Genomic DNA, 23,591 nt, shown 5'->3' on the forward strand with positions numbered 1-23,591 from the left:
CAACAATGGTTGGTTTGTTTTTTTGTTGTTGTTTTGTTTTTAATTTTATATTTTGTAATTTTATTTTGTCTGTAATATTGCTATAGTTTTACTTTATGGAAATATGTAATATCAATGGAAACTTAACTATGAAAGTAAATCACATACACATGTATATTTTCTTGATAAATAATATTAACACTTTGAATGTGTGTAGCAACAACTTGCTCATACTTGTCCAGCATTTAATCAAGCTAGCTGGTACGTTCGTACAGGTAGCCAATTCTTGGTACTGTTGTTTGAATAACTACTACATTTATCTTGAATAACCTTGTAAAATAATACATGTATTGCAATTTTCAAATTTCAAGCAGGGCAAGTCCATTTTATAAATTAACCCTTCCTTACCACCCTAAATATCTTAAATGGACTTGTCCATCTTTCAAAGTAGACTAGGCCATTCCTTGTTTTATAGGGTAAAATTTTAAAATATGTATTGATGGAATAGGGAACAGTACAGACCATGTTCAGATGGCACAGATATGCTGTAGCTGGCTAACTTGGTCTGCACTTTATAGGTTGACCGAAAAATTGCAGTAACTTGTATGAAATAGAGAAGGACCTATTACAACAGTTTTGCAGTCAACCCTCGGCTTGAGTGTATGGGTAGATTAAGCCGCTGCCAGCATCCATGTCCGTGACCTACGGACACATTGCTACTTTTTTGTAAATATTGTGAAGTACAAATTTCAGCAAGACGTCAGCGTAACACAACATGCTGCAGCTGGAAAAAATCATGTCATTTTAACTTTATCTTTACTTATATTCTGTGGTGTTTTTTTTTTAACCTGATACTGTCAAAATACAATTTACTGTTTGAGAATTAAGTGTAACTTTACTTTCACAGCTTTATGTTTTGTCAATTTTGTCATGCTTTGGCTTTGTTAAGAAATGTCATTCACAGTTCTGTATCAACAACTATTCAAATTTCTGTTAACTTAATATTTACAATTAAAAATAAAAGATAAAAGAATAATAGTTATGTTAGTAAAATAATGACGCCAGTGAGATTCAATCTAGTCTGTAAATACCTGAACTATGCATTTTTTCCTTGATTAAAATAAAGTCTGAGGGAATATATAACAACACGATCATAAACACATGACATAAAAAAAAATAGGCTTGATTTTTTAGAAATATGAGAAAATTATTACGGCTTTGCTGTCATTTGTAAGCTGAATAAAAATCAGTCTGTCAGTTATGAGAAAGTCGGTGACACGGTTAGTGAATGAAAATCTCTGTTGATATTTATTTCACTGAAATTCCCTCGGTATTGATTGCGGTTACCCCACCCACTCGATTAAAGTGTAGTTTTCTTGAAATATTGATTTTGTAGTATCTCGCTGCCTTGAACATTTTGTCTTGTGTAAATACAACTGTTGGCTAGCCGTTTGTCAACAGAACAGATTGTCAACAAGTTTTTGATGTCGGTTAACATTGGAATTTTAGGTCGTTTTCTTCTTTATATTCATAATAATTTGTTTACATGTACTATATTTCCCATGTTTTCCAATTATACCGTTAAACAAACATGTTTATAAAATAATTTATTTTCGCAAGGCATTAAAGTATTGGCTTTTTGTTGCGATGAAATTTAATGAACAAAAGCCTTAGAATTTATTTAATAGCTTTAATATTTAAATATCATTATAGCCTGCTGGGGGTGGGTTCAGGGGCAGGGACTAAAATTTTGCCCATTTGACTAGTGCAGACTTAGATCAGCAGGCACATCCATTCTCTATTCAGTTACTACATATTTTATAATGTTACCCAAAAACAATGAATAGTTTTATCCAGGTTGAAAAAAAAAAAAGTCCATTTAAGATATCAAGGGTGGCAAGGGTTAATTTTGTATACTGGCAATCTTGTTAAACATGATCAATGTTATAGTGAAATAAGGACATGAATTTATAATATTTCAGACTGAAGGATTCAAACCAGCTCTAATAAATCTGTAAATGTTACTTATGTCTGGTAATAATTCTAATAAACTCGAAGCTGTCTTGCCGTCATCTTACCGTGTCTGAATAGTTTTGAACTTTTGGTATTACCTGTTTAAGTTAATTTCTTGTCACATGAGAGGGTGTTTTTTCAACTGTGATATCATTTGAGATACATGTAATACCAAAATGCTAGCATTCATTCTCATACATAAGGCCTTATATAATTATGCTAATTAGGATTCTGTAATTCTTATTTGAGGATATGGTTCCTGGGTGCTGTGTGGCCTGTTCGTCTAGGTTAGGGTATGGCTAGTTTAATGTATAGAGTAGGGCCAGCAAGCCAGGCAGCTTGAACCACTCGGAGTTGAAATGGTTCTTTTCTATGTTCAGTTGTTCACTTCTTAAAGCTTAAACATTTTTGGTGTTGAAATTCTCTCTTTATCACCTTACTGCAGTAACGGAATAAGTCCTTCTAAATTTAATAAGAGTTAATCAGTTATTGCACTACGGTGATTTCTTACTCTCAAGAGTTTAAAGTTCAAAGCAGGGTATAAAAAAGTCTATCACACAAAATTAATATAGCCTGGTAAATGTACATGATAATTTAACCCTTAACATGCTGAATATTTTAAATGAACTTCCATTTTTGGGACTGTCCATTATCAATTTTAGGGATATCAATTTGAATATTTAAAGTTTGTTAGTCAACAGTATAGAGCCTGGTCAGACTGCACGGCCTGGCTCTATACTGGTGGCAAAGGCTTAAAGCTTTCGGTTCCAGCACTTTAAGGGTTTATTATTTTAATGACAAGACATTTATTTAAATGATTCCCGAAATATTAATGCTTAAGACTAAAAATATAATATTGTATTATATTACATGATTACTTCAACAGCCGTAAAGAATGCATTTATATTAAGATTAAATCCCCTTAAAGCCGTATTTATTATCGCTGCATTAAGAGACACTGTTTGTATGCTATAAATAGAAACGTGATAGCTAGATCAACAGTAAACACAAGTAGCGAGACACAGATATAACTGGTATGAACGAAATTCCCAAAGAGAGATCAATAAATCGTATCGAGAAAGTTTGGCAATAATATACATCTACCTGGTTTTATATACATATGGTAGTATTGAAAATGTGGCAGTATAAGGAAGTGCCGTAATTTAAAGTTTTATTTTTTGTCTTAACAGTTTTGGTTATGACCTAGATATTTTATAAATTATTGGCTAGCCACCATGGCTTTAATCTTCAAACAATAACAATAGTGTAAAAAGTTTTATTGGACAATTTAAAGTATTGCCTTTTTAAATATTTTATACCTGCTGCGTATGGATTTATGTTCGGACATGTATAGTTTCATATGACAGGTGCTTTACGCGTATATAAACATTTAGAAGTATTACATATCAGATTATGAAAAGCATGGATTGATTTTTGATTTTTTTTTTTTAAATTTGCATTTTTAATGATTTAATCATAGTAACTTTATCATAGTTTACAAAACATGATTCAGTAACTTTATCATAGTTTACAAAACATGATTCAAAATAAATTATATAGTTTGGGAAATAGATAAATTTATTCAGATAATCTGTTTGTGTACAGTTGTGTATAGCAGTTTTTAAATGTTGATAAGTTTTTGAGAGTTTATAAGTGTAGATTGGATTAAAATGTGATAAAGGATATATTTATTATAACTGTGATAAGAATGGGATGTGGTGTCTCGAATAATGTACCATGTGCCACAGTAAAAACGGTGCCATATGAACGATTAAAACGTCCAGTTAACGATCTCGATGATGATGGCTATGATTGGCGACCCTCGGTAAATAATTTATGTCTAATTGTCAATCAGCGGGTGAAATAGTTAATGTCTAATTAGGGATTTATGATGGAATTATGTCTAATTAGGGATTTATGGTGGAATTATGTCTAATTAGGGATTAATGGTGGAATTATGTCTAATTAGGGATCTATGATGGAATTATGTCTAATTAGGGATTTATGATGGAATTATGTCTAATTAGGGATTTATGATGGAATTATGTCTAATTAGGGATTTATGATGGAATTATGTCTAATTAGGGATTTATGATGGAATTATGTCTAATTAGGGATTTATGACGGAATTATGTCTAATTAGGGATTTATGGTGGAATTATGTCTAATTAGGGATCTATGATGGAATTATGTCTAATCAGGGGTCTATGATCGATGGAATTATGTCTAATTAGGGGGCTATGATCGATGGAATTATGTCTAATTAGGGATTTATGATGGAATTATGTCTAATTAGGGATTTATGGTGGAATTAGGTCTAATTAGGGATTAATGATGGAATTGTGACTAATTAGGGTTCTATGATGGAATTATATAATAATGTCTGTCTGCCTGTGACCTATTAGAGACTTATTCATTTTTATGTACTAATTAGGTTAAATTGTGTATGTATTATTGATAACATGAAGAAAAAGTATGTAATGTCCAATTGAAAACATACTTATAATTAAAAAGAGTTGATGTATTTGTTGTGATCTATGGAAACATTTAATGTCTGTGTAAAATTGATGACCATTTATTTGACCCTATTGTGATTTAAGGTAAATTTGTTTATGTTTGACCAGTTGTAAAATGAAGATACTTACAGTAAAACTTCAATTCTTATTCAGGTTTGTGTATTATTAAATGATTCAGCCTAATGTTTGTGGACTTAGGGTCAATAACATTAAAATAAAGTGTATTACATAATTTACATTACAATTACATGTCCAGAAAACCTCCTTATATTACAATAACATGTCCAAAAACCTATGTACATGTTTATTAATTTCAATTACATATCCAAAACCTCCTTAAATTACAATAACATGTCCAAAAAACCTACGTACATGTATATTAATTTCAATTACATATCCAAAACTTACTTATATTACAATTACATGTCCAAAAAACCTACAATCATGTATATTATTTTCACTTACATATCCAAAACTTACTTAAATTACAATTACATGTCCAAAAACCTATGTACATGTTTATTAATTTCAATTACATATCCAAAACCTCCTTAAATTACAATAACATGTCCAAAAAACCTACGTACATGTATATTAATTTCAATTACATATCCAAAACTTACTTATATTACAATTACATGTCCAAAAAACCTACAATCATGTATATTATTTTCACTTACATATCCAAAACTTACTTAAATTACAATTACATTTCCAAAAACCTACGTTCATGTATATTAATTTCACTTACATTATCCAAAAATTACATATATTACAATTACATGTCCAAAAACCTACGTACAAGTATATTAATTTCAATTACATATCCAAAACTTACTTATATTACAATTACATTTCCAAAAACCTACGTTCATGTATATTAATTTCACTTACATTATCCAAAAATTACATATATTACAATTACATGTCCAAAAACCTACGTACATGTATATTAATTTCAATTACATATGCAAAACTTACTTATATTACAATTACATTTCCAAAAACCTACGTTCATGTATATTAATTTCACTTACATTATCCAAAAATTACATATATTACAATTACATGTCCAAAAACCTACGTACATGTATATTAATTTCAATTACATATCCAAAACTTACTTATATTACATGTCCAAAAACCTATGTATATTAATATCAATTACATTAATTTCCATAACATATCCAAAACTTACTTATATTACAATTACATGTCCAATTCTCCTGATATTACAATTACATTTAAAATGTATAGGATAACATTACAATTACTTTGACAGAATTAGACATAGTTATAAAAAAAATGTTGTTTTCTTTACATTTTACAGGAAAAGAAGCAGAAAGAGCAGCAAAAGTTGCAGAAGAAGATCAAGAAGAAGGACAGTAAAGCCGCCGGCCAATCAGAGAGCGGCATTAGTCTCAGTGACTTCTCCATGTCTCCAAATAACCCGTCTGTGCCTCAATTCATAGAGAAATGTGTCGAATTCATCGAATCAGAAGGTAAATATTACGTATTATTTATTAAGTCTGAATGTAATACTATGAATTCAATTGAATGTAATACTATGAATTCAATTCTGAACAAACTCATCTGTATATCAGTTTATAGAGAAATATGTCACACTCCTGAAATAAGATGGTGAAATATGTTAAGCATAATTATGTGTATCTTCATCAAGAACTTGTGGATTTTACTTGGCTAAGAGGTGCAGAAGGACCACGTGAGATCTCTTCTAGTAAAATCCACTCTCGAATCAAATATAAGTTCCAGATTCATGATGATAGCCCTTTCATTATACATTATATACATGTACCTTGTTGAATTTAAACTAGATATTTAACCATAAATTGATTTTTTTAACGTCAGCAACGTTTTTCCAGATCTTAAGTGTAATACAGATTTTGTTATCTGTTGACTTGTGTTTGTACATGTGATACATGCACTGGGATCAAAGTCAGTGCTCTGGTTATATCACTGAAATGCTGTAAAACTGGCAGTGTAGAAATATTGGTCAGTATCATGATGTGTTACATATAATTGTATCATATTTTTCAGGTTTACATGCAGAAGGTATTTATAGGATACCTGGAAATAAAGCTCAAGTTGACCTCCTTACTACCAAATACAATGAAGGTTTGATACTTATATATCTGTTCTCATCATTTAGCATCTACTCAACATGCGGCTTATTTTTTTTTTTTTTTTTCTTGATATAAAAATTGTTTATTTGTTTTATAATTTGTCATAACGTACATTAGTTACATTCTTTTTAGTAGATTACAAGAAAAAAAGATTAAACAAAACAAAAAATAAAGCAAAAACAAAAAATACATTGGATTATATATGATCATCTCAAAATGTAAAGTAATGTACTTTATACAGAATTTAGTTTCATCATATTTACACACTGGAATCTGATCCTGAAATCAACGAGTACCTATCTACAAATGTAACATTTCAAGCTTAGGGAAGCAACAGCTTGGTCCTGACCGGGTTTGAACTCGCGCTGCAAGCATGTATTTGTCGTGACACCAGAGCTTGTTAGTCCCAAGAAGTAGATTTGAGCCTTAGTTAAATATTTATATTATTATATTATTTTACTCTAAGTTGCAAGAACTTGTTTCACATTCAAGTGTATATTACAATGTTTAAAGCTCAAAGATAGGTAGAATTTATAAGAAAAAAAACTATTTCAGATTCCAATATAGACATATCAAGTCTGGATATTCAAGTGAATGCTGTAGCCACTGTTCTGAAGGCATTCTTCGCTGATTTAACAGACCCCCTCGTACCCATGTCATTATATGATGAACTGATTGAAGCCTCAGGTAACTATGGTTTTCTGTTTCGTTCTTAGATCAAATGTGGTTGATACGTTAAAAGTTAAGAATTTCTACCCAATGAATTTTGTTAGAATATTTTAAGTTTTGTTGTTGGATCAAATGTGGTTGATACGTTAAAATTTAAAAGAATTTCTACCCAATGAGTTTTGTTAGAATATTTGAATTTTTGTTCTTAGATCAAATGTGGTTGATATGCTAAAAGTTAAAAGCATCTCAACTGAACCTTCCAGTTGATGATTATTACTTGTATAAATGAATAAGAAGGTTTTTGGGTTCCATGTTTAATTTGATCTGTTACAACCTGGCTTTTTTTGCATTTTTTTCTTGAAGATTGAATGAATATGATAAACATTACATGTTTAATGAATATAAGTGGGGGTTTTGTTTGTTTTAAAAGAATGGGTGTTCAAATTTGATTATGTGTTACTTAAGTTTGTAAACTGTAAGACAAGGCTGGATATAGATTGAATCTGTTAATATTGAAATCAGCTGCAGGCCCGCTTAAGTACATGTACAAAAAGTCGATAAGTTCTTCTGAAATACTTGTTAATGCTTGAAAACTACAGCACCGGTAGACAACTATGGTTTTGAACCACAAATAAAGCACAGAAGTCCTGTTTAACATTGCCAGTGGTAGTGAAACTTAAATACTCACCCACACAGATTAGGGGGTGTGTAGATATTTTTGAAAAAGTTGGAAATTCTGTATGTTAGTATTTGGTAGCAAATAAAGTAATGAATGTGTTGGTTCAATTCAGAGCGTACAAAGGACTGTTTAGACCCAGGTAAACTGTTGTACACAGGGGATAGAGCTTTTACTCTCGATTTCTCTAAAAAAAAAACAATATAGAAATACACAGTGACTTTTCGGTGATATATTTTCATAATGATAAAAATGCCTTCAGGTAATATATTCTTCACAAAAGTCTTCGAGAATTTTAGGTGTTTTTACCACTTCCTTTGTGTAATAAGAAAAAAATCAAAATTGCATTGTTTATACTATAACTAAAAGTTACTAAGTATTCCGATTAGAAAATCAAAGATTTGAAATTTTTCGTAAAAAAACTGATCATGAAGCCTAAAGAGGTTTACAATTTTATGAATTATCAAAGTATGTCACTAATGAATAAAAGTCACAATCTGTTTGCAATCTTTTTTCTCGACAATAATTATAATAAGCTTGCTCTTAATATTCCAGTAAAACATAGACCAAAAGGTTTTAGAGAAAAACATGATATAGGGAACCAGTCTCATTCAATTAAATTTTGATTGGTCAATTTTGTGACCAGATTTTTCAAAGTAACCAATCGAGAAGCAAAGAAGCTAGAGCTAGCATTTTGACTGGTTACCAATTTCTGAATGTACACTTTTATGGCTTTCTGTTTTTAAAAATGTGTACCAGTCAATTTAATAAAATTGTAGGCTGGGCACCAGTCATATATCATTAAACACTGATTGGTCAAATTCATGTAAAAATATGAAATAAGCCAATGTTTGAGCTTGAAATCTGGACTGGTTTCCAATTTATGAGTTTTGCACCTTTGGGCTGTGGTTAACACGGATATAATTATATATACAGAATGACTAATCATGGTTTAGTATATCGGAACACTGAGCTTGTACCGTATAAAGTTAAGACTATATTTTTAAACATTTCAGTTGATTTATTTGTTAAAACCATACTCTTATATATTCAAAGATTTTAGAATGTTTTTTACAGCTAAAACAATAGTTTTTATCATAAATTTCTTTCATAATCAGTTTTGGTTTTAATGTAGTAAGAATTATTGGATATATTCTTTCTTGTAAAGAAACTTGCTTTCTAAAAGAAGGTTGGTGGTTTTACCTTGACGCCTGAAATACTAAATATAGTGACTGCGGTGGTCAACCACCACTAAATTAAATCTGAAATGTTTCCCTTAAATGTTTTGTTTGACAAAAAACTCAACACTAATTTCTTATTTTTGTATCTGTATTAAATTAAACTTTTAAAAATGCATGATGAATTATAGTAATATTATTTTTTTTTTATCACAACTCTTTTATCAGTTATAAAAAGACAAATATATTTCATACATTAAGAATCGTACATTAGATATTATAAAAAACAGGAAAAAAATAACATACACACACACACACAAAACAAACAACACAATCTGATATTTTCATGACTAATATTAAACTGTCATTTAGGTATAGGTTAAAGTTTATTAGTACATATTTACAAAATTATATTGGTCAGGCGTAGTGTTTTAAGTTATTTTTATAAACAGTCAATTTACTAGATTGATTAACAGTTTGCCTATTTACCAAAATAAATGAGCTGCGTCATGACAAAACCAACATAATGGGTTTGCGACCAGCATGGATCCAGACCAGCCTGCGCATCCTAGCAGTCTGATCAGGATACATACTGTTCCCTATCAGTTTCTCTACATGTTATAGGGTTTATAAGCGAACATCATGGATCCTGATCAGACCGAGCGGATGATCAGGCTGGTCTGGATCCATGCTGGTAGCAAACGCACTATGTTGATTTTGTCGTGACACGGCTCAAATGTGTTACGATTCATTTGTAAAACTGCAATTTTATCGGACAAAATATAATTTCAAACAGGAAGTATTTTCTTAAATTGTTTTCTGCTAGTAATATATCAATGCAGTGTAACAAATATTACGTAAAAAATTAACTGCTTAGTATAATTTTTGCAAAGACAGCTTTGTGTGAACCATAACCCCTTTCCAGTTTGATTTGTTTCTCCTGCTTTACTTGACAAGAGTTTTAACCCTTCACATGCTTATTGTGATAATGGAAAATCCTTTGTCACAATCATTATGCTAGTACATGCTACACTTCACGTCGAGCAAGTTGACGAGAATGCACCGTAGGCTGCTGAGTTTTAAAGTTTAGACGCCTAAATTCCCTGTAATTACTGATGTTGCCAGTTCCAAAGGAAGACATTCAGTTCAAAGAGTTGGCTATGTAGTTACTAATGTTTTCAGTACCAAAATCAAAGCAACACATATGAGCTCTTATGTTTAGGTTTATATAGAGGATATTTGTTTAGTTCAGTGTAAGATTGAAATATATTTCACTGAGTGAACACCAAAAGGTATATTGCACAAGTGGCACAGTGGCGCAGGTGAACTATATTTCGATCTTACTCTAAACTTTAGAAACTTTCTTTTGAAATGTTTAAAAAAGAAATTTTAATCTAATACTAAATGAAAAGCACGCCAAATAATAATACAACATGATGTCATTTACGACGCGACATAACAATGTCACATCCTTAAGTCCGTTTCCAGTACTGTGCATGCTGGTATTTCACTTAAACAACGTAACAGGCTTAAATTCTAAACAGGGAAAATATCAAATTGATATTTTTTCGCTGTTTTAAACAGTGAGAATATCAGTTTTATATTTCACTGATATATTTCTATAAACCACCGAAAAGTATGTAATAAATAAACTTACCAATCCCACTTTGGGCAGTGTATAATAATATGAAATAATTTAATAATAATATAAAATTGTTGCACAAAGCTGAGGGCTTGGTGCAATAACATTTTCATCCTCGCCTGTGTAAGTGCACTACCTTTAAGGTTAGGCTCGCTTACATTTCACCTATGTCTGTCAAAATTGTCCATCTATTGTTCTTTATTACAGTTAAATTATCAACTTTTGTAACACCCCTCACCACTGAGTTTAAATTCCAACAGGGACTTAAAATAGTTTTATGTGAGGAGGCTATCCAGCTAGCTTGAAATGTTGGTGGTTCCTTTGTGTATGAAATAATGCATAGAAGGGCACAGAAAAACTTGAAAGTCACCATATGACCTATACTATGTTGGTGTGACTTGCCCCCCCCCCCCCCCCCCCCCCCCCCCCCCCCCCCCCCCCCAAAAAAAAAAATTAAATAAATAATATAATAAAATTGTATTATAGCTTTTTTCACTAAAATTTTAAGCATTTAATATGTCCCATAGTTGCTTTGTGTGTCATTTAAACTTTTTCTATATCTCTAAATTCTAATCTGATAGTAAATCCTTCCTGTAATAAATTAAAACTTATAACGATTCATTCCAACATTCATTTAACATTCATGTAACATTCATTCTGACATTCATTCCGACATTCATTCTGGTATTCATTTAACATTCATTTGACATTCATCTTCACACTAACCAGCATTGCAGTTTTTGAGCTATTTTAAGTCACAATGGAACAATTTAAATTATAATATCTGATGCAACATTTAAAATTGTGATTAACAACTTATGTTTGATGCAACATTTTAAATCATAACCTTTTATGTCATGATGCAACATTTTAAATCATAACCTTTTATGTCATGATATAACATTTTAAATCATAACCTTTTATGTCATGATGCAACATTTTAAATCATAACCTTTTATGTCATGATGCAACATTTTAAATCATAACATTTTTCATGATATAACATTTTAAATCATAACCTTTTATGTCATGATGCAACATTTTAAATCATAACATTTTTCATGATATAACATTTTAAATCATAACCTTTTATGTCATGATGCAACATTTTAAATCATAACCTTTTTACCATGATATAAGATTTTAAATCATAACTTTTTATGTCATGATGTAACATTTTAAATCATAATATTTTTACCATGATATAACATTTTAAATCATAACAATTTATGTCATGATGCAACATTTTAAATCATAACCTTTTATGTCATGATGAAAAATTTTACATCATAACATTTTTACCATGATGCAAGATTTTAAATCATAACATTTTAACCATGGTATAGCATGTTAAATCATAAACTTTTATGTCATGATGAAACATTTTAAATCATAAACTTTTATATCATGTATAAAACATTTAAATCATATATATCATCTAATATATCATGATAAGGGATATCATTGATATTGCACTGTTATCAATACAATATCAGTAATAAACTAATATACATGTATTGTCTATTGCATGCTCATCTTTTAACATGTGTCATATATCAAATTCACTGAGCACGTTTGTGTAATTCTTTTAAAAATTTTGTGTGACCATTAATTTTATCTCTATAAAATGTCAATATCTATTTTATTTTGTTTGCATAAAAAAATTTGACAAGAAAATTTGGACAAAAAAAAAAACTTACATAATTTTTTTAAAGTGACAAATCGCATAATAATTTATATACTTAATATGTACATGTAGTAGATAAATCTGTCCAAAGTATAAGAAACTTTTTTGGAAAAGAACTTGTACATGTAGTTTGTTTGGTTGAGAATGCATGGCAAAAAGATGACAGTTGAGTTGAATTTACTCTTCTACTTGGCAGTTTACATCTGAAAAAAAAACCCATATATTTGAAATATTGTTGTTATCATTAATGTCATATTAAAACTATAATTATCATTGCTATTCTAATCACCATTTTTCATTGCTTTTAATAAACTCAGGATTATCATTGTTGTTAAAAACTTTTAAGGAACATTGTCATATCACTCTCTAATTATCATTGCTATTCTAACCCTTCACCTCCTGAATTTGTGTAATGGATTTGCTCATCTTTTAATTTGGAACAATCCATTTAAAGTTTTAAGGGATTTTATTATCAAAATACTAAAAAAGGATCTACTAATAATTTAGAGCCTGGTCAGAATGCATGGAAATGCAGACTGACTTGGCTCAATACTAGAAGCAAAGGCTTACTACTTTTGGTTCCAGCAGAGTAAGGGCTTAATTCTTTAGATTTATCATTTTATCATTGTCATTGTAAAAACACCATCTGTTTGCTTTGTTGTCATTGTTATTACCATCTTTCATTATCATTGTTGTCGTTGTTATCACCCTCATTCGTTATCATAGTTATCACCCTTATTCATTATCATTGTTATCACCCTCATTCATTATCATTGTTATCACCCTCATTCATTATCATTGTTGTCATTGTTATTACCTTCATTCATTATTGTTATCACCTTTATTTGTTTTCATTGTTATCACCCTCATTCATTGTCATTGTTGTTATCACCTTTTTCATTATCGCTGTTGTCATGGTAATAAAATTCTCATATCATCGTTACCATAGATATAATCATATCAGTGTTTCAAGCGTATTAACTGTTAAACCATTGTTGCCATGGATATTTAATTGTTGCCATGGATATATTCATCATGTCATTAAAGCCACAAATAGAATATTCATATGATTGTTGCCATGACTTTAATTTTATCATTTTTGTCTTGGATACAGTTATCATCTCAGTCTGTTACCATGGATGTAATTATCAATATTATTATCAATTCATTGTTTCTATGGATAGTGCAATAATGGAATAAGTCCTTCAGTTAAGGTGACAATATTATATTCATATCATTGTTGCCTGGCAATAAGCTTGATGCTTACATTATGTTAAGAGAAGCTTGCACAGCAGCATTGCAACACAACATTAGGTAAAATACTAATACACTGGGGCTTGTGGTCATCAAAATAGTAGAAAATATACATGTATATGATGCACTGGGGCTTGTGGACACGAGCATACATTTGCAAAAAAATAAGCAAAAAAAATAACAGGGTTAGGTTACCAGGAACACTTTAAAATATTAATTTGAAGTTCAGTATGGTTGATTTTTATGCAAATGTAAAAAATATATGTATTTTGTTATTGTATACCAGTCAAGTACTTGATTGGATAATTCTGTAATATTTAAATTTGAAATAGACCAATCACGTAATATTTGAATTTAAAATAGACCAATCACAGAGCTGTATGTGGTGACTGGTTATTTTTGCTAATTTGTAATGCCTTAAGTTAAAATTAAATTTCTTATGAATGTAAAACTTTGTATGTTTATGTGTCTGTGTTACTGACTTAATTTTTATTTATCTTACATGTGTGTACTCTGTAATTTTAATGATTTTGCCAGGGTTATAAGTTAAAGTAGAGGGAAATTTTCCTTACATGATTTTAGATGTTATATTTCCATCTCATACACCGAAAATTGAGCCGCGTCACGACAAAACCAACATAATGCGTTTGCGACCAGCATGGATCCAGACCAGCCTGCGCAGTCTGATCAGGTTCCATGATGCTGGTAGCACAACTGCAAACTATGTTGATGTTTTGTCATGACCACGGCTCAAATTATGTTTATTATTTGTGGCAGGAAGAATGTATATTATTGTGGTTGTATATTTCAGGGGTTGTTGACAAGAGTAGCAGAATTATAGCTTTACGGGGAGTCTTCCTAAAGATGCATCCCCTTAACTTTGAAGTCCTTAAATTTCTTATAACTCATTTACACAAGTAAGTATTTTGTCTGTTCTGGGTTGTGGAATACTGAATTTGAGGTGAACTTTGGGGGTTAAATTAGAAGTTAGAAAATAATGTTGGGTAGGAGTAGAAATACTGGGTTTTAGACACATTTTTACTGACAATTGAATTATTAAGACTATAATGCAGCAGCAGGTAAACCTTTTGTGACGGGGAAGTAAATGCAGCATCTTTGTTTTACTTCTTATATTATTAGAGATGAAAATATGTGAATATGATAATATTCTATGTTTTTTTGTTACCTAGGCAACATTAAAACCAAGTATGTTACTAAAAATAGGTACAAAGGTAAAAGATGAATATACAGACAAAAAGTTGACTAATTGAAATATGGTATATTTGTCAAAAGCCAGCTTTTCTGTTAAAATTGGCAAATTTTGTGCCAAATTGGGACAGTTTAATTAATTATTCTAATTATATTTCAAGGTACCAGTATATACATGTAATGCCACTTATTACTATTATTACTTATCTACTATTCTGCTATACTTAGGCCTACTATTACATGGTTTCAGGAATAAAAATATAACCTAACTGTAATGAAATCTGTGTTAATAAGGTAATCTGGTACGACGCTGTAGGAATTAATTAGATATAATCACACTTGATCATACACTTATTGAAATATAAGCAGGTGTCAAATCAAAGAGGTCCTTAATATAGATTTTGCTTATTTAGATCATATATGCACTTACCACTTCCGTATTCCATCCTAGAAAAATTCATTATACATGTACATTTGTGTATTTATAGAGTCAACATACTTCCATAATAATCCTGGTTTATACATGTACAAAATTTACTTCCCTATAGGCTTAGATATTCATTATAAAGATAATTACAGATTACAGCGATGATTTTCACAACCAAATGTAACTCTGGTCATATTGTGGTCTGTCCATCCATTAGCCACATTGACTTCTGCTGAATAACTTGATAACTTCTTATGTTTTCATACTTGTCAGGGTCAGTATATGACCTGTATTTATTTTGAGGTCATTAAATCAAAGGTCAAGGTCATAGTGGCACTTTTGTTAATCTTTGTTTGATCAATGCTTTGAAAAGAAATAAGCCTAGGTTTGTGATATTTTTTAAGAGACATTTCACATGGCCAGTGTTTGACCTTTATTGATTTCGGGTTAATTAGGTCAAGGTCATGGTGACATTTAGTATAAAATGTTTGGCAGCCCAGTAACTTTGGAAAGAATACAAATGTACATTTGATTGTAAGACCAGTTATAGCATAAATGTTTAAGGGATCACCAATGTTGGGTCACTGTCTGAGAATCATAACTCTTGTGTAGGTTTTGACTGAATTATACCCATTTGTAAACAGTGTGCAAAGGGACGTCTGTTTTCCGTTAGTATAATTTCAAGGTCATTAGTGAGGTCAGGATAAGAATCTTTTCCTGTTATTAGTGCACAACTTTAGTGTTTTGATATTACATTTGGAATGGCCTAGAAATCTTACATTGAATATAATTATGGACTGGACAAGGTCTTTAGAAAAATCAAACAGTGTAAAGGTTAACTAACTTCAATATACTTGCAATAATTCCATTCATTTGTTGTGTTTCAGAGTTAGCAAAAATTATGATCAAAATAGCATGGACTCGAAAAACTTATCAAGATGCTGGTGGCCCACCTTATTTAGAATGGAATTTGACTCGTTTGAGAAAATGACAAAATACTCGCGAATACCGGAAGAAATTCTACAAACCTTGATAGAACAATGTAGTTTCTTCTTTCATAGTGGGAATGAAATATGAGAGTGACTGAATAGTAGTATGTCTTAGTCAACCAGGAAAACAAAATACGGAGAGAGAAATACGTCCATCTTTGTAAATGATTTTGCTGACACGGTAGGAACAGCTTCGTATTTGGAAACGGCCAGAAAGAAAATCTTACTTATAAAAGCTGAAATAGATGGACAGGTGCAATGCCTACGTAAAGAAAAAAGTAGAATGAAAATGAGCGGTGGATAGTCACCTTAAAGACAATATATGAAGACTGAAGTTTTCGCTGTCAAGATTCGATACCAGTGATTTAAGTTTGGAACGTAAGGGGGCAGGAAAATATAATTACAAATCGTGTTAAATCAGCAAAGTGAACAGAACAAGTACACGGTGATGAAAAATGAATTTTTTTTGGTATTTAATTAGAACAGTTTAATCAAGTGCTATATTTGTTATTGATTTGTTTGTAATTTTTTTGTTTGTTACTTTTCTTTTTTTTAAGGTCATACTCTAAACCGTTGGTGTTTAAAACTTTGAGAAGTCATTCATTGTTTGAATATTCATTTTCTAAGGTCATAGATATCTTACATTGAATTTTTTAAAATCATCCATGGAACCATTTCTGTTTAATCATAATAAATAATATAGTAAAGTCGGGCCTTAAAATCTTTTCTTCTTTTATTTTAGTTTGACTTTCGCTTTAATTCGTAAAAAAGCTTGTGTCAAATTTTACAAAAATGAAAACTAAAAATTACAAAAATGTGTCTTTGAGGCAAACATACTGCATTAGCCTTTAGTCTACAAATCATTTTTGTAACCATCATAAAATACTTCATTATGATTCAGATTGTTTAGGGTGTTAAGTATAAACATAAAGATAAACATTTCACTATCACAATACATTATGATACTTTATTTAGTGTCCCATACTCATTATAATGGGTTTTATTTTTACAAGGCAAACTTCTAAGAAAATGTTTTAAAGAATTTATTTTTTTGTTTCCAAAAATTTAACCAGTCTACAAAATTTGTCATCTGATTGGCTAATTCAAATTTGAAATTTAAATTCAACCAATTGCAGAGTCACAAGAAGACTGGTTCTCAAAAATCATTGACTTGATTTAAAGATATTTTTTATTGTCATGCAATTTATTCCTATTCTGTTCAGAGAAAAAAGATAGTGCAGTTCATCTATGTATCAAGGAGAGCATCTTTATTTTTAAAGAAATACATATAAAAAAGTGTGAAGAATTTTCTGTCCACCTCAAGAATTTTCTTGCTTATCATTTTATAAAACTTCTATCATTGCATTAATGGATTTGTATGAAATAAAATGAATTACTAAATCTCATATTATACTTGTCAAGCTCTATGTCACTTGTCAGAAATTGTTTCATTTCCTGACAATTACCTTAGAAATTGTCATTTGTCAGAAATTGTTTCATTTCCCAGCAATGACCTTGACCTGATGACAAATTGTTTCATTTCCTGACAATGACCTTGAAAATTGTCAGTTGTCAGAAATGGTTTCTTTTCCCGACAATGACCTTGAAAAATTGTCAGTTGTCAGAAATGGTTTCTTTTCCCGACAATGACCTTGAAAATTGTCAGTTGTCAGAAATTGTTCCATTTCCTGACAATGACCTTGACCTTAAAAAATATATGTGTTGTTTAGTCAGAGATCATGTGTTCATTGCTGTTTTAAATGTTGATAAATATATCATTGTGTACATATATAATGTTTTATATCACTGGATATTTGTAACATACTTTAAGTGTATATTGTTACTTGTATATGCGTATAAATGAATGATATTTTGGATGGCTTTTTAAAGTGATGGCTTGGAAAATAAAACCTTATTGGCAAAGGTTATGCTTTTTTTAGATTTTTAACGAGAAATCTGTAAGTTTTGAGCTAAGCAATTTCACCACAAAGAAAGATAGTTTCGTATTTTGGTGTTGAAAATAGGTTTGTAGTCTAGTTCATTGAGCAAAAGCTTACAAAAGTTTTAAAATTGCAGTCCAGTCTTTTTCACTCGAGCATATGATTGGTTGGTTCTGTGTACAGAGTTTGAAATTGACCAATAGAAGGTTTGCAACTTTAAGACTGGTTTAGAATTACGATATGTTTCTTTGATTTTTGTTCTTGATAATATTGTGTCATAAAAATGCAGGAATTCAATTTAATTGATATAAATGAAGTGATTATAATAATCAGAAAACAATCAACTGTAGACGGAAGTATGACATAGTGACAAGTTACTTTGAATTGTAAATCCTATAATTTGATATGTCCCCATAATATTATAGGGAGATCAACAGATTTATCATCTTCACTTTGGTGCAGAAGTGTAATAACGCCATTTGATAAAAACAATATTACACAAGTATAATAACAATTTTGACGTTATGTCACTTGCGTTATATTCAAACATTGTTAAATCGTGCTAATGTTAGGGTTACACTAAAGGCGTGTCAATGAAAAACAACTCTTTTTAACAGAAAACCATTCTAGTTTTGGATATGTGATAAATAGAATATTAAATTGATAGATTCAATATTAAAATTTTTTCAACTTTGGAATAAAAACAATATTATGCTCGCCAGAGGCTCGCATAACATGACTTTATTCAACTCATTCAATATATTTAGTTATGTACATGTATTACATATTTCTATGATTATTTTTTAATGCAATATACTAAGAATTGATGAAATATTGGAGGATGGGGGAAGGTGGGGGACAAAATTTTGTCTTTTATTTGTTACTTGATAAAAAAGTGACGAATATAATGAATTTTAACCAGCTTATTTATAATGTTGTTAATAGTAGGTCCAGGGCACCTAGAATTGTTCCAACGCCTGCCTACTATTTGTTAGCAGTCTATTTAGATTTTGGGATTTTCAGTTTTATTATTTTTCATAAAATTATACTATCGAATATTTTCAAATCTATCACACAAAATTTAGTGTGGGTTAGGGTGTACACAAATTGTAATATTGGAAGAACATACACTTGAACTAAATGTATTTTGACATATATGCCACAATTTCTAGGTGGTTATGTTGTGGCATGTATGATTTTTTTTGGGGTGTTGGGGAAGGTACAATGTATTGATTTTTTTAATGCAGAATCAGTAGAATAATACGTTAAAAGAAGGTTTCCTTTTTAATCGTTTGAGATCTGATATTCTTGTTAAGTTTTATTCAGTTTACATGTTTCTTTATTCTACACAAATAATGAGGGAGAGTTAAAAATCTATCTTATAAAAAATAACCACAAATAATGTTTTATTTACAGTTTTTAAAAAATTTTCACAATCAAGTGCTTCACATTATAATTGAGCCGTGTCGCAACAAAACCAACATAGTGCGTTTGCGACCAGCATGGATCCAGACCAGCCTGCGCAACCGCGCAGTCTGATCAGGATCCATGCTGTTCGCTATCAGTTTCTCTACTTGTAATAGAGTTGGTAAGCGAACAGCATGGATCCTGATCAGGCTGCACGGACGCGCAGGCTGGTCTGGATCCATGCTGGTCGCAAACCCACTATGTTGGTTTTGTCATGACACGGCTCAATTATGGTTTTTTGGGGGCTTGTTGCACGACTGTTGTGGTAGTATGTCAGATACAAGAAGATACAATATGTTTTGTTTTTGTTTTGCTTGAAGCCCTCGTGTTGTTTACACGACGAGTCTTTGAATGGAATTTATCCTTGTATGCGTTTGTAAGATTTTACATGTATAAAAGAGTTTATTACTATGATTATACAGTGAATGTACTTTGTTATCTATGTTTTTTTTTCTTAGTTATTTATTCTAGGTTACTATTACAATTGTATCTTCTTTTTTTTGTATAATTTGAGAGATTTTTAACCTAGGCATGCATAATGACGGTATATCTACGTATATATACATATTATATAAAACAGTTGTTTCCCCTTTTTAATTATTGAGTGTGTGCTATATAGTTAAACCAGACAGCTTTCTATGAGGAAAAAGGGTATGTAACTGTGAAACAAAATGTCCCTATCTGACATAGTATCTGCCTTTATAACTCTTTGTTTTAAAAATAATGATAATTGTACTTCACTTGCTGTGTACGAGGTTACGACCCCTTGTTTTCTATTTTTAGAATCACCAGAACTGAAAAGTTCAGGGCGATTAATTATAACCTCTGGCTTCAAATCTCGCCCTAAATTCTTTATTAGATTATTTTAGATTTTGATATTTACCGGGACATAAATCATTTCCGGGACAGACACCTTATTTCCGGGACAGTCCGGGACTTAATGGCATGTATGCTTTATGATATTGAAACTGTTCAGTTTGCATACAAGTTTTGTAGGTCTACCTAGAGTTGTTTGCTTAATCCTGAAATAAAGTACATGAAAGATGGATTGGGATGGGGGACTCCAAGTCTTTCTTCACCGATATATACATACTTATCCAAACTGTAATCCTTTGAAAAGAGTAAAAAAATCAACCAGAAAAAACAACAACAACAACATTTGTTTCACAGTTTCATACCCATTAGATAAGAACCCATGCCGTATTGTTGAATAACTGCTCAATTTTGGCTGAATATACGATGTGCAATTTGATTTTTTTATGCGGCTTTATAAATAATGAATTTCACAACTATATTGAATTCTGTCACTTGAGTGAACTAATGCTTTTATTTTCATGGAAGCTGAATTCCTACATAATATCTTTTGAAGTAGAAATGATAAATCTTTGTATTTCATGAATCAATCGTCAGATTTAATTATAACTAACTAGTACCCATAGTTTTTGGGGTTGTGATTTTAAAACTTGGATGGCATTAGGGGGTTGACTTCGATTAAGGAATTACAAACTTAATATTATTCAGAGTGTGTACAAACAGAAAATTCGGGAAAGGTCATTGATCAGTCTCTACATTGGGGTTGGTGTGAAATATTTCTTACTCGTTTATTTCATTTTCATCACAGCTGTTTTCTTTTTCTGTCTTTTTTTCATTAATTTTGAATTTTAAACATTCATGTTGAGATTTTTGTAATGAAGTGTCCTATAAATTGGTAAAGTGATGTGTTTTAATAAGCCCTACATGTATACCAATATAAGTATGAACAATAAGTGTGACCTGATATATAGAATAGGGGCCAAAATAAATGTTTGTAACGAAAGGAAATCAGTTAACCCTTAATACACTAAATATCTTAAATGGACTTGTCCTATAATTCAATCTGGACGAAACCATTCATCATTTTTAAGGGAAATGGGTATTGACAGAATAGCCAGCAGTGCGGACCATTATTAGAAAGCATGGTTATGCCGGCTGATCTTGGTCTGCACTGGTTGCATGGGTAGATTCAGTTGCCGTCTGGAGGCAAAGGGTTAAAAAAAAAATAGGCTTTTTGCGTTTTCTTTTTGTAGAAGAGTTTCTTGCGACCATTTTTTTTGTGTAGATATTTTTCAAGTGTGAGGAAGAAAATCTTGATTTTCTATTTTATACTAATATACTAATCAGTAAAATCAGGTACCTGTATGTGTATTTTAATATATACATGTATACCTGGTGAAATACAAGGTTTCATTGATGAGATATAAGGCATCTCATATCACTAACTGTTAAATTTTTCATTCCATTAACTATGGAATTAGGATAATTTATTTGAAATGATGGAATTTGGATAATTTATTTAAAATGATGGAATTAGGATAATTTATTTGAAATTATGGAAATTGAATGATATTTTTAATGATGGAATTATGATAATTTATTTCAAATGATGGAATTTGGATAATTTATTTCAAATGATGGAATTAGGATAATTTATTTCAAATGATGGAATTAGGATAATTTATTTGAAATGATGGAATTAGGATAATTTATTTGAAATGATAATTCAAAATTTCTCTCTCCTTCAAATCAATAATATACTTTCTTGTGAGAATTCATAGTTTCTATCAAACATTTTGATATATTTTATTATACAATTTTCACAATTATATTGACATTTATGAGGACATCAGATAACTATTTCTGTTTATATAATTCTACAAGAGCCCTAAATGTCTTAGATATGTTTTAAGTATATTTTCTGCCTTATTGTATTAATGAAGTATTTATAGGATGTTGAACTAGTAGGGTATTTATTTCTGTGTGACTTTCTTTTATATGCTGAATCCCAGAAAATAGAACAAGTGTATTACTCAAGTGCTGCATGTAAAGAGGATATAAAAAAACATATGTTCTGGATACAGTCAAAAGCCAACATTTAATATTTTAAAACATTATTTGTCTCATTTTCTTAGCAGATGATTCAACAATATAAAGTTCTCAAAAAGGATTTTTTATTTCACTTTAAAAAAATGGTTTGAAACTTCATCATATTTTTTTACCAAGATTTTCAATTGCTTTTAACTGTGATAAACTGCAATTTAATATTGCTCTGCACAGAAATATTCTTGGCTATTACCTACTTATTCAGATACTCTTGAGAAGACCCCCCACTGTAGATGGACTCAATGTTTTTTTGAGCCGACCCCCACCTTGGCTGGACCACCGTATACATACATTTTTTTCTGAGGACTGTAACTGGAGCATATGTGCTTGCTATTATGTTGTTTTTTATACATATATATAAATGAATATATATATGTATATATATATAGTCTTATATCAGCTTATTGTTATTGGTTAATATTATAAAGAGGTTCAATTTGGCATCTCTAGTGTCAGTGTATTAAATCATCTAAATAAATCTCTTGTCTTTATTTCTTTATTTAACACCCTAATAAAATCAAAGCATAGAAGGTGCTGAATTTGTTTGGGTCTCAGAATGTCAGAAAGGTGAAGGTTTTGAGATTATAAACCGATTTGTTTTTGTATAGTGCCACCAATGCTGTTTCAAGTGTTATAACTATAGTAAATTGGCTATAAGGCTAATTGCAACACTGATATTCAACTCGATGTTTATCTGGCTTAAACAATTTAAAAAATTGCCTTATCTGGGATTTGAACTCCAGCCCTCTCGCTCCTCGTCTTTCTTCGGCTTCAGTCAGGAAATCAACAGCTGGTCCGCAGGATACAAGTTTTGAATAAAAAATTGTTATATCTTCACTTTTGAATATAATATGCTCAGCTCAGTAACAAATACAATTCATG

At 30.5% G+C, this 23,591-nt stretch overlaps 1 protein-coding gene across 1 annotated transcript in view; it reads left to right on the forward strand.

The window, feature by feature from the left end:
• Positions 1–23,187, forward strand: part of LOC132716642 (rho GTPase-activating protein 5-like) — a 95,123-nt gene extending 71,936 nt beyond the window's left edge. The window contains exons 23-28 of the mRNA XM_060699964.1: positions 5,839–6,010; positions 6,567–6,644; positions 7,208–7,339; positions 8,113–8,139; positions 14,570–14,675; positions 16,282–23,187. Coding sequence (XP_060555947.1) covers positions 5,839–6,010; positions 6,567–6,644; positions 7,208–7,339; positions 8,113–8,139; positions 14,570–14,675; positions 16,282–16,471 — 705 coding nt within the window. The 3' untranslated portion in view covers positions 16,472–23,187. The remainder of the gene's footprint in view (positions 1–5,838; positions 6,011–6,566; positions 6,645–7,207; positions 7,340–8,112; positions 8,140–14,569; positions 14,676–16,281) is intronic.
• The last annotated feature ends 404 nt before the right edge of the window (positions 23,188–23,591 follow it).

This window comes from Ruditapes philippinarum, unplaced genomic scaffold (genome assembly GCF_026571515.1).
Source record: "Ruditapes philippinarum isolate M1 unplaced genomic scaffold, ASM2657151v2 ctg645_1_1_1_1, whole genome shotgun sequence".
NCBI lineage: Eukaryota > Metazoa > Mollusca > Bivalvia > Venerida > Veneridae > Ruditapes > Ruditapes philippinarum.